Here is a 17,151-nt window from a genome sequence, read left to right as displayed (position 1 = left end):
TCATTTTAAAAAGTAAAGTGCGACGAAATACAGAATTTTTCTGGTTAGGTTAATTTAAATATATGTGTGTCTAATAAAAAACAACATATATGTCGTGATAAAAAAAATGAAAGCTGAAAGCTAGTAAAAAGATCGGAAAAGGTTGTATCGCCAAATATACTCGTCGATACTCGAATTCAAAAATGTTTTCTATTCTTGATAGGGATTGCATGATATAGGTATTGGCTAATAATTTGTATATATACTTGTGAGACTAATCATAAATTCATTCCTTTAATATTTAAGAGTCAACAAGAATGTTTAAATCAGTAATATTTTGCGCCAATAGGTGTATCGAATCACATTTAGGTATACACAAGATATTGGATGCATTAGGGACGCGCTATAGATCGCTATATGTCGTAACGATCTAATGAACGATATCAGAATCGTTGGAAATATAGATGAAGATTGGTAAAATTTTCAAGATTTTTCAATATGCCGAATTTCTAATACGACTTGACATACAATTAAATTTCATACAATATATAATGTAAGCGAAATGCTGCAATTATCGTCGTACAATTGAAACGTCCATACTTGCGCTTAACTTTCCTTCTACATACTCTTTTTTGCAAATACTCTTTTTTATTGGAAGGAATCGCACCGAGACTTTCTTTTTCCCATTTTCAGAATTCTATTAAAAAGTCCTCATTTATCCTTTCACAGATTATATTTGCGTCCCGTTCCTCGTCTTAATAACTATATATATATATATCGCTTAATACTACCGTTGAAAGTCGTCAGACTCTCATGAAGCCGGCAACTTGATATCGTAAATATATGAAATACACAATTTTTCTTTTTATATTAAAATATTGCTTTATACTCATTTCGTAGATGCCATACAAGGCTGCGCGGCGTACTTACGCGCCCGATGTATAATGCAAGTCGAGCGTACATGCTGGGAAAAACAAATTATTGCACTCTCATAATTTGGACTTGGCACCATGCAGATACGCTTACGCATTGCATATACACGTGATACTGATCGATTCGTGATCTAATCGGAAATACGTTCTATAGTATTTTCGGAATTCAATTCAACATTCAATCTGTGATTTGTGGTTATACTTTCGGGTATCAAATTATATCTCATTGTCAGTTCGGCATTCTAACTGCAATAAAGAATTTAATATTCGAAACTCGAATCGTTATATGTTAACGCGCGGTCGTTGCTACCTAACCGATCTAATGCTTAATATTTGTGAAAGCAGTAAATATCTTTCATATTTTGTTTCTCCGTATAAAGGCCTCGTAATGTTATGTATAATACGTACGTACGCGTATTCCTATACTGACTATAACAGATATCTTTTTGGAATATAAAATTTTTCCGTGGAATCGATAAAATACCTAAAAGATCATACAGGGCGATTTTGACTAGTTTTAAAGAACGTCTCTCTATCTCGTATGGCGTTGGATATCCATCGCAATGCAAAATTTTCATTTTGCTAATTGTAAGTAATTGTATGTATATTCCATTTAAAACATTCCAAGATGAGTAAAGATCGACTCTCTTAATTGCCAATGTTTCATCGTGTTCGTAATAATGGTAACACTTTTCAATTATCGCTACTATACTTTTCCCAGTAAAAACACAAACAAGTAGTAACATAACATCAATGAATTAAAATGTCAATACCCTGCAATAAATTAATATAACTGTTTATACGTATAACATGGACCATTAGCCTACGACATTTCAATTGTGGATTATTTCTGGGAATCCTTTAATCTATTAATTTTCATATTTTATTTTGATTTATTTTGACATTTTGACATTGATGTTATCTTATTCTCACTTGTTTATTGCATCCGTTCGTTATTGTATGTATGTACGATTGTAAATCGTTACAAATAATAACGTTGTATCCCCGCGACGTGTCTCTTCTTTTGAACAAAACAAAACAAAACAAAAAAGAAAAAAACAAATAGCAATAGTACAGTAGGGATTAGCAATAGTAAGTGCAAAGATTGCACTTGATGATTAAGAAAATTAATGTGCACGCATGCATGCACACACGTGTACGTACGCACGCACGCACATCCACATGTATAATATGTATATGTACGTACGTACGAATACGCTGTAGTAACGGAGGTAGTAGTCTACTTGTAACTCGCAAAATTGATAAGAAGGCAAGTTTGCGATCACAGAAAAGCTATACACATGTGTCTATTTTATAGACACGTGTTTTTCGTACGAAATATGCGCATCGCGCTCTACACGAGAATAAAGAAATGTTCGCTATCCCAATTTGTTATATTCTATCTTCAATTTTTGCATTAGCCGTTAAGTGACAATGAAACTTGTAACTTGTAATAATAAGCGCATTAACATTTTCGGCCGATTACAAAATCTAATTGAACGTAATGCACATAAAATTAAATTAAATTTAATTTGAATTTCAACTAAAAATTGTTAAATTATAATTGAGAAATATGCGAAAGTAACTCGTGAAACTCGTACGCGAAGGATGCGCGTTACACGAAGACAATTATAAAAGTTTAGGTTTATGTGGCGTGATGATTAATTTACAATATTTTTCGCGTTATCCAGAGGGAAGAAGGGATAACTTGTCAGCTGTACAATAGTCTAACTTGAGAATACAATTCGCTTGAGACGAAGAAGTAGCACTACAAGCATGCATAGAGCTCATACGGTTTTTTTTCTTTTTTTCTTGTAACACGTAAACCAGGATACCAGATGTGCCGATTTTGAACTGTTATATACGCTGATCGATTGCTGATATTGTATCCTGAGATTCGAAATTATACTTACAATTAGTCGTTGCCGTGCGAAAAATATATATCTGATCAATTCGGCAAGATATACAAATCATCGACGGCAACGCGTAGCTCATCACTACGCTTTCCGCAGGCTCTTTGACTTTATATTATATCGCAAGCGGCATGTTCCTAATTTGTACATATAGATATTATTATATATCGTAACATATCGCTCTACGCTATTCAAAAAATTACAAAAAAGCTATGTTTGTATTCTTGAAATAATTTTCTTTACGCAATGTCTATATAAGAGATTAGAAACGACCTGATAACTTTCGCAATCGTTTACAGGTAAAGCGCATCAATTGATAATCGCACAGAGTCGGAAAGTCACTTCACCAATGCGACTTGCTATTTTTTCCTTTATATATAACATTCCTCGAGCTGTTCGCATTAATCGCGTCACGGAAAATCGATGAACCTGAAAAGGCATTTCGAGAAACTATAATTATAACTATAATTATGTAATACACCACAGCCGGCTCGTGTATTTAGCTTGCTACGCGGAATGACACTACCAAGTACCAACTACCACGAAATTAAGGGATGCCCATTTTCGCAATGTGTGTTGCAATTCCTTTGATATCCCTTGACAATTGCTTGATAGAATCATATCGAAGATGATTACTTTTCTCTGGCTCCTTCGCAATAAATATCGGCATATTTACACATTGTTTATCGCATTGAAATCTTTGTTGCTAGTTACCCCTCTAGATTCGTTTCGACACTTTCGATACAAACCAATCAAAGGCATCACTAATAACAATGCGCCGCTTAACGCAATGAACAATCCCGCCAAGTAGAAGGACAGATCGTACGTGCCTGTGATATCGTACAGCCATCCTAGAAAAGAAACAATTGGATCCTTAGAATTCATTCAGCGTGTTTCGCGGTCCAAAAAACGAAATCTTTTAAAATTTTTATTAATTTATAATTCTGTTACTCAGAATATTCAATTTATGCTTTTAACGCTTGTAACTTATTTTACGTTAATTTGTGACGGTGACATGAAGTATCGCGCGAGAATATTTACCAGCTAGCGGAGGGCCCATAAGATTGGCGATTCCTTGAACGAGTAACAGAAGACCATAAGCGTTCGTAAATCTCTCCAAGGTGATCAGCTCAACAAGGATGATGCTGGTGAGGCTGTAATTTGCTGCGATGAATAATCCAAAGGCACCAGAGATTGCACATAGAGTGTAATAATCGTTGACAACTATCGGTATCAGAGCGGTAACGCTACCGCAGAGCGCCATGCACACTGCATATACGATAGACGCATTCACCCACGCCCTGTCACCAGCCCAACCCAGAAGAATCTGCAAAAAAGGCAAAAAATTTTTATCCTCTAGAAAACTACCAAATCGGGGAATGCCGCTTAGCTAAACTTATTGTTAGCTAAACTTAGCCTTTCTGATGCCGCTATATATAAGTGTGTGTATATATATATATACATACATACACACTTACCTCGCCGCCCATGTTAGCGATCCCGATCACCGAGATCAGAATAGACGCATCCGTTTCGCTAAATCCAACTTCGATTGCATTGTCCGTCAGATAGACGTAAGGCACATCGTACCACGTGTGCAGGAGAAAGTTGCTGACGGCAAACAGCAGGAACCTTGGATCGGCAAAGTACGAAAAGTCCAGCATATCAACAATCAAATCCCAAAATTCCCAGAGTCCAGCGTACCAGACGAGCTTCGTCTTGGCAATTGTAGTCATTGAATTTCTGTAAATGTCCGGGCAACTCGAAGCTCTCAAACGATATCGATTGATATTGAGCATGGCGCCTCTGTAAGTCAGACTATGCCTATGCATTCTGATATCTTTTAAATAAGCAGTCGGCAGCCTCCTCGGTTGTTCCAATGTGCTAGATCGTCTTAATGGAGTGTCGGAATCGATTTTCTTCAGCCACCATAAATATGCCGGTTCTACCGATTGATGTTGCTGCTGTTGCTGCTGCTGCTGCTGCTGCTGCTGCTGCTGCTGCTGCTGATTCTGCTGGTGCTGCTGATCGCCGCGCAAAATTCGATTATCATTTCCCTTGTCCTTACCTTCAGCTCGCAATTCAGCTAATGGGCTCGGCGTAGATATAAATCGAGCCGAGGGTGTACTCAACTGATCGTGTAATGCCCCGGAATCGCTAAAACTCCTCGACGAGATCAAAAGACTCGGATAGTTTTGTAGAAGGACATTGTAAACGGTCTTGTTCGTACTGAGCAATTCCAGCACCTCAAGAGGTACTCTTTCCCCGTTCTTGACGAAGGTAGGCAGATTCACCAAGCTAGAGAATAACTTCTCACCACTCTCCTCGTCGCATCCATCCTGCGGCCGAAGATTCTCAATAATCATCGCGTTAGCCGATGCAAAACCTCTTTTAGAATCACCGTGAGGCGTTTGCGTAGTCGTGTTTGCGGAGCTGGTAGCGGAAAAGGAATCTGCACTGGAACTCTGCATTTTAGATCTCTTCTTTTCTCGATTCTTTTTCCTCTCTTGAGTTTTCGCTTTTGCTCTGGTGGTAGTCCATTCGAGGTCCCGCATCAGACATCCACATACAGCGAGATTGGAAAACAATCCTGCCAGAATCAGCGTAGTTCCTCTCCAGCCGTACTCTGCCAAAAGATTCTGCGTGACAGGCGCGAAGATAAAAGTCCCGATTCCGCTACCGCATACCGATAGACCGGTAGCAAAAGATCTCTTTTTATCAAAATAGTACGCCACAATTACCACCGCTGCGACAAAACACAAGGACAAGCCGAAACCTGCTACGATGCCGAATGTGAAGATGAGTACTTCCATAGAGTTTGCATAGGAACTTATGACGAAACCAGCTGTCGCCAGAATACTCCCGGCCACCGACACTTTTCTACATCCGTACCGGTCGGTTAAAAAACTTGCCACCGGTCCCGACAATAATGGCATCGCCATAAAGAGACTGCCGATCCATGCTGTCTTGGACTTGCCCTCGCCGAAATAATTGAGAAATTCAACGTATATTACGCCAAAGGAGAAGGTAATGCCATCCGCGATCAAATTTACCATAAAGGAGGCCGCCACGACGACCCAGCCCCAACCTCCGTCGGGAGGTCTAGCTTCACAAAACTGTCCCAAGCTGGAATTGTCCTCGGAACTGCTTGTGGTAGACGTAGAAATTGATGGACTTGGATGCGGTCTTTCCTCAGGTGTGTGACGTAGCTGCTGCTTTTGAGAATCTTTGTTGAATTGCACATGGTGCTGCTGCTTGTCTTCCTTTGGAGATTTACCGTTCACGAGTTTCTCGGTACTCTTTTCGGTCGACGAGTGACTCTTGGATGACGAAAGAATCCTGCTGGTAGGAGACCTGTTAAAAATTGTACCCCTCTCATTGAAAACGCTCTTGAGTTTCTGTGGACTAGATGCTGCATCCTCTTTGTAGAGGCTATTGGGTCTCTTTGGTGAACTTTGTAAATTTTGCGAAGCTTCTTTTAGCTCTTGATGAGCTTCCCACCGTATCCTCGAGCCCGATTGCTCTGTTCGTTCCGGATCGTTCTCTACAAATCTTACTTCTTCTTCCTTTCGCTTGTCTCCGTCTGCATCTTCCAATGAGTCTGAGTTGTTTCGGAAGCCGTTGACGTACTCCGATCCCCGAACCGAACACGAATCCATAATCGCCTCTTCACAGTTATCATCGCAATCAACGCAATTGTTTGGATCGTTTGCCATACGTAAATTTCCTTCGTTGATAATTTCATCGTCACTCGTTTCGATGTACGATAATCGCCTCACGGTCGTATCATTCGTCGTTCGTTCGTCGAGTCGAATCTGCTTGTCTCCATCGCTAAACTTGGTCCACTCGGCCATATTGAAGAAATGAAGAATATAAAGGTGGTACTTCACTTTTCTTTCGAGATATCAAAATACTTGCGATCCAATTTCCCTCCTCTTCGTGATGTGGAAACTGATCCCGTACGATACGCATAGACGCACATAGACGCACACATACGAACAATCACACGCGGTAACAAAAATTTTCGAGCAATCTGTATATTTGCAAGGAAATTTGGGCGGCCCTTCTCCTCCGCAAATCGGAACGATCGATTTAATAAAGGTCTAATTTCGTCCTTGACTTAAACAACGGTAAACAAGGCCACTCGTAGAGCTGCCTAGTGAACTGACGGCGCAACGGTAATAGGGATGCTGACGACCAGGTCGATGTAAAGTTGTCTGGCGATTGATAGTCGGCACCCGGTCGACCATGCAATGGTCCACCACCATTGCAATTGCGGCCCCAGATTCTCCAAGTCCAAGTAGCACTTTGATTACTTGGGACCACCTCCTCCTCCGCGAAACGTTCGTCAACCCAGGCACCCATGCGGCGAAACGTACTGTTTCGGTTCTCGCGTTGTATTCTACGACAAAAAGAGTCAGCTATATAGCTCGTAGCGATGTATATGTACATACGTATTATACGTACATATATATATATATATATATATATATATATATATATGCGTCGAAATTTAAAAAAAAAAGTCGGACAGATAAGTAGATAAAGGAAAGGATGTAATAAAAAGGAATACATAAATACGCGACTAAATTTTGAATAATAAATCACGATTAAATCACAAAAAAGGATAAGCAGCGCTCCTCCTATCTGTCTTTGCGACAGCCACGTTTCTGTAATAGATATATTTGTATCAGAGAGCACGCCGTGTTTTCTTCTGAAAATACAAACTATCGCCAAGGTACTAATTTTTTTCGTTCTATTTATCGCGTTTAAATCAAATCAAATGATATATCACTATCTAAACGTGCGGTAATAACGTGATCAAAATGACGCACGCAGTCGCGAAAAAAATGTCTTGCTCGGCTATATTTACTCGCTAAAGCAACATTCTCGAGCATTATTAGACGTTCCAAGTTCGATGTTTGGCAAAGATACTCGACAGTGTGACTCGCTTCTGGCATTTCGTAACCGGTCGAAGTAGCTCGAGTTAGAGTCAGCGATTATAAATGAAGCTCATTGTGTATGAGTTGCTATCAATTTAAGGATTTAACGGTGGCCACGATGATCACGCGTGTATCATACGATCTTTTTTCCTTCTTCTTTTATATAGTTATACCTTCCAACTTCCTCACACCACGATTGCAATTTCTTTTCAAAGTTCTCAAAGATTGTAGTTGCTAGTATAAGCAAAAATTTCAAGTGCGTGTAGATGTATTAAAGGGTCAGTCGATTTGATATGATACGCACTCCGCGACGGCCTGCATATGGCTTGTCACCGTAATTCTTCAAAAAAGAACTTCTTTAATCTTTGGATGCACATGATGGAAGATAGTCTTTTCTAATACTTTATCATTTCCTCAATGTGATGATAAATAATATAAATACGTACATTACATTTCTCACACGCGCGCATGTGTGTGTGTGTATTACAACTTCTTCTGCATTTGTTCAAAAGTAATCGTAGATTACTTCGTTTAACGTTGACCTAGATCTTGCCGACTTACTTAACTCACAAGAGGAAGACGACCATTTAACTTTTTGCGTGGAATTTTAGCACGCGAACACGAATGCTGCACACTGCGCGTAAATACCTGAAATATATTCACGGTAGAAATTCACAATAGACGCGTGAAAAATGAGTAAAACTACCAAAAGCTAAGCTACATTTTAACACATATACCTACAAGTGTAAAAGACGATGCATTCCGATAATTATTGTCAAATATGGAGGTAAAATAATTACAGTTTTAATGAAAATGTAAGATAATCAGTTAGAAGAAAAGGCAGCTGTTTTCGCATCGGCCGGATTAGAAGAAATTTGATAAAATTAGAGTCCGATTTCGTACTATATACTACAATCGCGCGATATAACTTATCAAACGGACTAGGCGTAAGACGACGTATATCTTATTTCTGTGATATCTAATTAGATCGCTTACTATTATGTATATATATATATATATTTTTTTTAAATATCTATATATAATAATAGTCTATATATATGTTTTATATGTATATGTATATATACAATAAAGTCTATATACATATATGTTAAATATATCTATACACACACATTACATATAGACTATTTCTTTTACTTAAAAAAATTCTAATAATAAAAAGAAGTAGCTCGTATTTTTGCAAGCCATAAGAATAACACACCATGAGGTCAACTAAAGAGCAAAGTTTACATTTTTTTACAAATTAAAATCACATTTTATTCGTAAGAATTAATTACATTAATCTTAGAAATCTTGATGAAACGTTTCAAACTTAACTTGTTAAAAGTTCAGCGAAATTGAAAAGAATTCGGAACAAATGTGAACAGAAAAATACGATCACATCTAGCAGTAAAATGAAAAGAAATCGAAAAATCTCCAAGAAATAATTTAAAACTCGTTTACTCTCGTTCTGTCCTTTCTCGTCAATCATATAGACGAAGAAATAGGCGCCTTTGGCCGAGAAAATTTTGCGCAATTTTGGCTTTGTGCCCATGGACGAATAAACCAGGGTACGTTCACAGTCCAAATTCAACGTAGCACGTTTATATATCGATTAATGTTAGGGCGTTGTCGTGATTCTATCGATTTCGTTGTCATATACGATTCACGATGTGCGCGTATTATAGTTACGCGCGTTTAATCTACTGCAAATTGTTTTCCTCACACACAGTTATAATATTACATTACTGTAATTTAATCGAAACGGCGCGGCGCGGGCGTAGTACTCGTAAATCGCAAATAATCTCAAGAGTTGAATTCAGTATATACGTGCGAGAATAGACTGACGAATAGGATGCACGTCGTACATTGCAAACATATCAGATGTAACAAAGACTTATGAAACATTAATTGAACGATTTGTCATTGATAAAAAGAAATGATTAATATAATTTGTCATTGAAGCACGTGTCCATTAGTTGCACGGGAACGGATTAAAAATATGGCTTCTCTAATGAAATAATGTTCGATTGAGAAAGTGGATGTTCGTAATTGTAATTGTTATCGACGTTAAAAGAGAACGAATGATCAACGAACTTGGTGTCGTGATAATGTGCGCGCTCATTCACGCGGAACATTGAAAAACGCGTACTCATTAAGCATTAGTAAGTGGTATAGATACTCTTTATGCGCATCTACATCGTTTTCTTCAGGAAAATGATGTAACGTGCACGAGGTTATTTTATAACATCTCATCTTAGATATCCCAAAGTTTGTTCTCACATAATTTAATTTTTTACATGTACAATACAATTGCAATAAATCGGTTCTTTGAAATGTACGCTTAACTAGTGTACCTAAAATGAAATAGATATATGCATATTGGGAATTTGGCTAAAGCGAGATAGAAAGTTTTAGTACGGTCCAGTGCAACGACAAAAAAACAAGTTTAATGAAACCCGTTTGACAAGGTAATTTGGAAGAATATAGTTCAACGCAGCGATGTAAATATGCACGCATAAAAAGAAATAGCATAACGTGCTGTCTGTAATGAGTGAAGAATATCGAACCAAAAAATTTTGAAATTCGATTAAACAATATGAAATGCAGTAATGTGACAGTTAAAAATTTTTTTTTAATTAACTGTGTTTTTAATTAATTGTGTTTTCGTGAACGTTTATAATGTATTTTTCATGAAATGTTGAAAAATTGACGCACGCGGTGTACAGCTTATAAATACTATCACATCTTCATGCTACATTATCTCAGACACCGTTACCGTTTATCATACTCGTTGAAGACAAACGCGCATATCTTTTACACACACATGTATATTAATTAACACAACGTAAAATTAATTTATACACGGAGAGAATTTTCTTTTAAAATTTACCCTGAAAATCATGTTAATTGTGAGACAATATAGTATTTAGGTAAATTTTACTGTGCACTACAATAAATTTTACTGCGAAATCTTATTGTAGTGCACAGTAAAATTTGCCTAAATACTATATTGTCCCATAATTAACATGATTTGCAGGGTAAATTTAAAAAAAAATTCTCTCTGTGTATGTATTCGCTTTAACGCCACATTAGTTAAATATTATAGTCTCAGACACAATTTGGAGACTAAGATGTCTTTATGGTGAGAATGAATAGGAACGTAGAATTCCAATCGCGCGCGAACGATGGCGGTATTAACTACGATGCGACCAACGATTTGTCGACTTACAAATTCAAAGGATTCAAAGTCGTATTCTATATGCAGTAACAGTTATAACGCGTGAAATATTTAAAAATTTTAACAGCAACTGTCGACGAATTTTTCATACTTATATTCGATGACCTTTGATGTTACTGCAGAAACTCAGCTATTTACATATTTCTTGCTCGATTCTTCTCTTCGATTCGGAATTATAAGATCAATTTTCGTATCAACTTTAGTGCCACGCGGACTTACATACACGTTGCTATATCATAAGTATCTGTAACACTTTAATGTTATATTCGATGACAAAAGTACAAAATAAACTGATAAATAGAGAATAACGAACCATGATGAATGGTGTACAACCAGTTATTTTGTGTCATCCAAGCTGTTCCATTCTCGTTTAACGAAGCGGCACGTCGAAATATCCACGATCAGTCCAAAAGCGTAAGAAACATTGACTCTCTAACATCGAACTAATATTGAGAGGTCGCGCGACTCGCTCGCGCGCTACCGCTTGGCCTTTGCACGAGGTCGAACACCCGCGTTTGCGAGACGGCAAAATCTCCAGGTCCCGCGAAATCTCATTGCTAGAGAAAGAGAGAGAAAGAGAGAGAGAGAGAGAGAGAGAGAGAGAGAGAGAGAGAGAGAGAGAGAGAGAGAGAGAGAGAGAGAAAGAACGTACGCGTTGTCTCGATCGCCGACAGCAATCCAATCACCCACGAGCAAATGCAAAAGAACAAACGCGAACGAATGCGCGATTAAGCGCGTCGATATTCTTTAGTCTTTTTTTTTAGTCGATGCTAAAAATCGGCGCGATTAGCGATGGTCGAGAAAAACGTTCGTCGACAATGGATCATGGATGTGAATCAGTGTTCCGTCATCGCGTTCGCGAAACAATGTTTTTCATCTCGGGCTGCGCTTCAATGCAAACTTCTTCGCGCACAGATATCAAAGTGTTTCTCGGCTGCGAAGAGATCGCCTTGCCGCTCGTCTTGCCGCGCGCAATCGGCATCGCGCGTGTCGCGTACAGAAAGATGACCGGGCTAATACTGATAGCTGGTACTCGCTCTCGCTGATACATATGACCATTGGCTTTGAGCGCATTTCGTCGTGACGTCACGATGTATGCCGATCTTTTGTGTGCGCGCACGCACACACACACGCACACGCACGCACACACTCACACACACTGTACCGCCACGCAGTAAGGGTTTACTCCGCATAATGTTACTTTACATGACAATTATTGAAAAAACACGTTTCGTCGATTGATGGTTAATTAAATATCCTTCACTGATCTATCGATTAGTTTTTATCGATTAATAAAATTTTGCATTAAAATCATAACGAGTCGCATAAAATAATACTTGAGAAAGCTGAACAAATGGAAAGTAAGGCAATTGAACAGAAAGCTACAAGCGTCTAGTGTCACACAAAGGGACTTCTCGCAGTCTTCTTTTACAATGTATAGCTATAAAAGGTTGACTACCAGTGCTCGTTATTCGTCATACAAATCCAATGATAATTTACATATATAACAAACAAAAACGAACACGAAAGATGCACGATCTTTAAAACGCTTTCCAATCTAACAACGTGGCGAAAAACTACACAGTTTCCATGTATCAAAAGCTTATCACACAAGTCGTAGAGTTGTGCAGATAAGAAACAATTTTCTTCTTTTGCTTATACATATACCGCTTATACATATACTCTATGTTTTAAATTGTAATAATACGTACGACATATTACTCAAGCTTTTGCCACTATTTAACACGTAAACTAAGATTCCTTTCCTTTTCTATTCGCATTACATAACAATGGATTATTGTTCAAATAACGTTTACGCGTATGGAGTAAGTTATCTTTATTGTTATTTTTATCTGCCATAATCTTACACAGTGAGAGATATTTTCTTATATGATATCGGAGTCATATCGTAAAAGAGTTTCGTACTACAAAATTGCATCTTCGGAGAAAATGATAAAAGCAGATTCAAAGCTTAGAACTAGCTAAAGATAAGCGTAATAGCATTCGATATATCTTATCTTTGTACGTGCCTTGTACGTACTCAGAAAATGACGATATAGCGACGTGCAAATCATTTGTTCCTTAATTCATTATGTATAATGATAAAAAGAACACTGGCACATTATATATATATATATATATATATATGCATCGATATAGATTATATACAATATACACTTGTCACAATTCATCGAATGACGAAAAGCATCGATCTCACGTATCGGGAAAATCCCGTGTAATTGAAAGGCGAGTTAATTATTGTACATGATACTGACATTCCACTCATTTAAATCGTACAATCAGAAATTCTTCAATTATCCTGCATAAACCTGGGAAACTTCCAAAGGACATATGAATTTCTACGTAAAACATTTGGCGAGACAAAAGAAACAAACAGAATAATTATCGCGGGCATATAAGACAAGCGTATCTTTCCTCAAATGTCGGCCAAGCTATTTAACTAATTTTTAACGACAGAATCGTATTTATTCATCGAGTCTTGTGATTTTCCACCGGTACATCGACGCAAGTCTAATAGTTTTGTCATTAAGATAATTTTATAGAAGTGCAATTAAAGTGTTTAGGTTACTGATGGCAAACAAACCAGATCGTAGATGTTTATTCTCATGGTATATCCGTAAGCATTTTTACATAAGGAAAATTTCACGGGCAAAGATGTGGATAAACAGCGTTCACAAGCAATGAAAAATTAAAACCCTACATCGATTAATTAACATTTACGTTAAGCGCAGTATTTAGATTATAATAAAGGAGTGTTATGATGACGCTGCATACGTCAAAATTACTTGACTTGATCACGCATTCACGTGTACTTTGCTTCATTATTATTTATTGTTAGATATATTGCTTAGAAATGTTAAACTTTCCGATGCAGCATTTTTCCGCGTCGTATCGCGCCATTTGGATTCATCTGATTAAAAAAAAGCAAATTCATCATAAATTGTTACGCTACTTAAATTCAAAGTACTTACGATAAAACTTCGTTTCGTACCCATTTATTACAAACAAATTTGTACTTATAGTTTCAAACAAACTCTTATTATCTGAACTATTCGGAATAGAATATAATAAGAACTCGACGTGTGCTCGACTTGAGCTTTCTGTGTGAACGTCAGCTCTTATTATCGAAACTAATAAGTGAGCCTCTATTATCTGAATTTTCGATTATCGGGACTGTCTTGATCTTTGACAGGATTGATTGGATAAACGGAGGTCTACTGTGCAGGAACATTCTTCAGGGAGAAAGATCTTTTCCGAGAACGGCGGTTGCACATTTAATAATCTCCAATGCAAGTATGCAGCCAGAAAAAAAAGTTGATATAAAAATTGACGTATATCAAAAAATAAACATGTTGCAGGGAATTAAAAGATGCGATACGAACATGTTGGTGCATTAATCTCCAACTTTGAAAATCATCAAGTTGAAATGGATCCAATATATTTACGCTTACGATAGACTCTTATAAATACATGTGGGAATAGGAATGCGAGATATTACACTGATAGAATCCACTGAGACGTGGACTTTGCGCTAACTTGTGCGACAAGATACAAAAACCGCTCAAAAAATGCCTTTGAATAACTTCCCGTATTGAATACAACATAAGTAACGCCCGCACGCATGTATGTGTGTATGTACATGCGTAAAACATCGGAATGCAAATTGCACGCAGCTATAATAGGAATCTACCTAATAAGGTCCACATTTGATTCATTCATTAGTACATTTACGATGTAATATAGAATGTAGATAATATATAATATCGCGTATATAGGAATACGATTTCTCTCGTTTAAATAACTTTTGTATGTGTTTCACATACACAATTGCGGTCGATTTATCATTCTGATAAATAAATCAAATAATACTGACTGATACACAAAATATTAAATTTAGTGAACAATTGGCCAATTTAATCTTTTCTATCGCAGATCGAAAATATATATAATTAACAATATGAAATAAACGAGTGATATAATATTAACTGCAATGCTAATATCTTCAAAGTATTACGTTACTTGACATTTCTATCCAAAATGACATAAGGAAAATATACATATTCTTTATGCGTATTTTCTGTATCAAAATATATAAAGAGTGTATTCTTATTCTTTTAAATAGATCAATTATTTATCTTTTCTCACACATTGATTTTCTAGTTATGAATAATATATCTAAAGATATTAAGCTATGATCACATAAAAAAAAAACGAACAAATATATGTATATGTATATATGTTCTTTGTGAGACATAAAAATGCGTGTTTGTATTTATATCGAGCAAATGAACATCAATATGAAATGGAATCTGTTGCAAATCATAAGAGTGCTGTATAATTAGTATAATATACATATAATGCAATAAAATTGCTTAAGTAATTGCTTTGAAAATACTTTCAATCTGATATTTTTAACTTTGATTAATAAGTATATTGTAGAATTTTCGAACGAAAAACAATTGCCCTATAGCGCTTACTCGTGCGTCAAGTAATGCAATGTTATATATTCACGGATAACATTGCGCTTATACCGCGCGTATCCAAAGAGCGAAGCGAAAGCGAAGAGTATCGCGGCGAACATGTAAAGAATGTAAATATAACGTGTAATATTGGTGGTGATCAGCTGGTCTTGTGTTATCATAACCGCAACGGGGAGGCTGTTATTGATCCGCAGCGCAGTCAGCGCAGAGGAAGGTGTTCCGTATACGCGTACGCGGTCGTGTACTTCATAGCGTGCGCGGTACATTGGCGCGGCTCCTAGGCGGCCTAGGCCCGCTTCCCGTTATACACATTGGTGTATTTCTATCCCGAAACGCTACGATTGATAAGCGGCGCGTTGCCGCGCCGCGGCCGCGGCGACGCTGCACTGCACTCACCAATGCTCGTTCTCTCTCTCTCTCTCTCTCTCTCTCTCTCTTGGAACCGATGCTAAAAAACCAAGGTGAGCCACATGATACGCGCGGAAAAATAATCCGCTGCTGTGGCAGTCGGCTCAGTCGCTGAGGAAGTTACTCGACCCGGGTGTACAGTCGTGCTCCGCGAAGATTAATCCGAAGGAGGGCAAGTAGGGCAACGAGAGCACCCGCGAAACGGAGCGAAAGCGACGACAAAATCGGCACGACAATCTCTCGTCTCTTGACTCTCGCCTCGGGCACGATTGATTCAAGCCGAGAGCACGGACGGCACGCACCAGTAAACTAATACCTCTTGGACTCGCGCGGTATCGCTTTCGCGGCGGCAAGCGGTACGAGCCAAGGGTGAATTTTGACCGATCGACTGCGCGCGCACCTCGCGCATCGCGGCGCGCATCAAGCACCGCGCACCAAGTATTCTTGCCCCCTGTCCTCCTCCGTTTTCGCCTGCTTGCCCTCTTGCTCCTATTTTATTCTATCATATACAAGTATCGAAGTGTCGCTGATCTGCTTTATATTCTCAAATCGTCGCGAATACTCAATTAATCGCTTTTTGCTGATGCGCGATCATTGAGTGATCTCTATTTACGAGATGATGACGCAAATTGACCACCGTTTCTAGAGATCTGCAAAAAGCATAGAATGATATTTGATCTTTTTAAATGTCGTACATTAATGATGTCAAAATTACGCTGCGGTTATTTGAAATTTTGTCAAATTTGGCAACAGGATCTAATACGAGAAATTTGACTGAATGACTTGATTCAACTGAATGAATTAAAAACAATCGCGAGGTATACGGGAAACTGCCAGTATATATGCGTATATATAGTATGTATGTACATATGTTACATACAATTTAATTTCGAAAACTTACTTAAAAAAATTACTTTGTTAATTCTTATTAAAATTAGCGTTTTATAAAAATGAATATATATTGAAAATTGTCACCGCGCGCATTTTTCTGCGCGCGTGCTACGGCTAATTCGAATCGTCATTCATATTGGATATATCACGGGTACATAAATTATAGATTCAGATTTTCATCCGAGTGCTCCTCACTAGTAGATATATCATGTTAGTCTTGTTTAAGATTCGGTGAACGACAAGGATAAAACGATATCTGGACGGTACTTGAGCGAAAATCTGAACGCGCCCCATATAGGAGAGTTAGCGATCCGCGGCGATAGCGGAAACACGTTTCCATTTAAC

General features: G+C 37.8%; 1 protein-coding gene across 7 annotated transcripts; it reads right to left on the bottom strand.

Moving 5' to 3' along the window:
• Positions 1 to 245: 245 nt before the first annotated feature.
• On the bottom strand, positions 246 to 16,310 carry LOC105459451. 7 transcript variants are annotated; one of them, XM_011705488.1, is made up of 5 exons: positions 15,904 to 16,310; positions 11,319 to 11,562; positions 4,303 to 7,226; positions 3,866 to 4,151; positions 246 to 3,675 (listed from the first exon to the last, which is right to left on the bottom strand). In XM_011705488.1, the coding sequence occupies exons 3-5, from the start codon at positions 6,676 to 6,678 to the stop codon at positions 3,497 to 3,499; spliced, it is 2,841 nt and encodes a 946-aa protein (XP_011703790.1). In that variant the 5' UTR covers positions 6,679 to 7,226; positions 11,319 to 11,562; positions 15,904 to 16,310; the 3' UTR covers positions 246 to 3,496. The 7 variants fall into 7 exon arrangements, with proteins under 7 accessions (XP_011703790.1, XP_011703789.1, XP_011703791.1 ...); XM_011705487.1 differs by lacking the exon at positions 15,904 to 16,310 and adding an exon at positions 11,658 to 12,121; XM_011705489.1 differs by lacking the exon at positions 11,319 to 11,562.
• Positions 16,311 to 17,151: the final 841 nt, after the last annotated feature.

This window comes from Wasmannia auropunctata, unplaced genomic scaffold (genome assembly GCF_000956235.1).
Source record: "Wasmannia auropunctata unplaced genomic scaffold, wasmannia.A_1.0 LD334186.1, whole genome shotgun sequence".
Lineage (NCBI taxonomy): Eukaryota > Metazoa > Arthropoda > Insecta > Hymenoptera > Formicidae > Wasmannia > Wasmannia auropunctata.
Note: the sequence above shows the minus strand (reverse complement) of the source record. Positions and strands in the feature narration are given on the sequence as shown.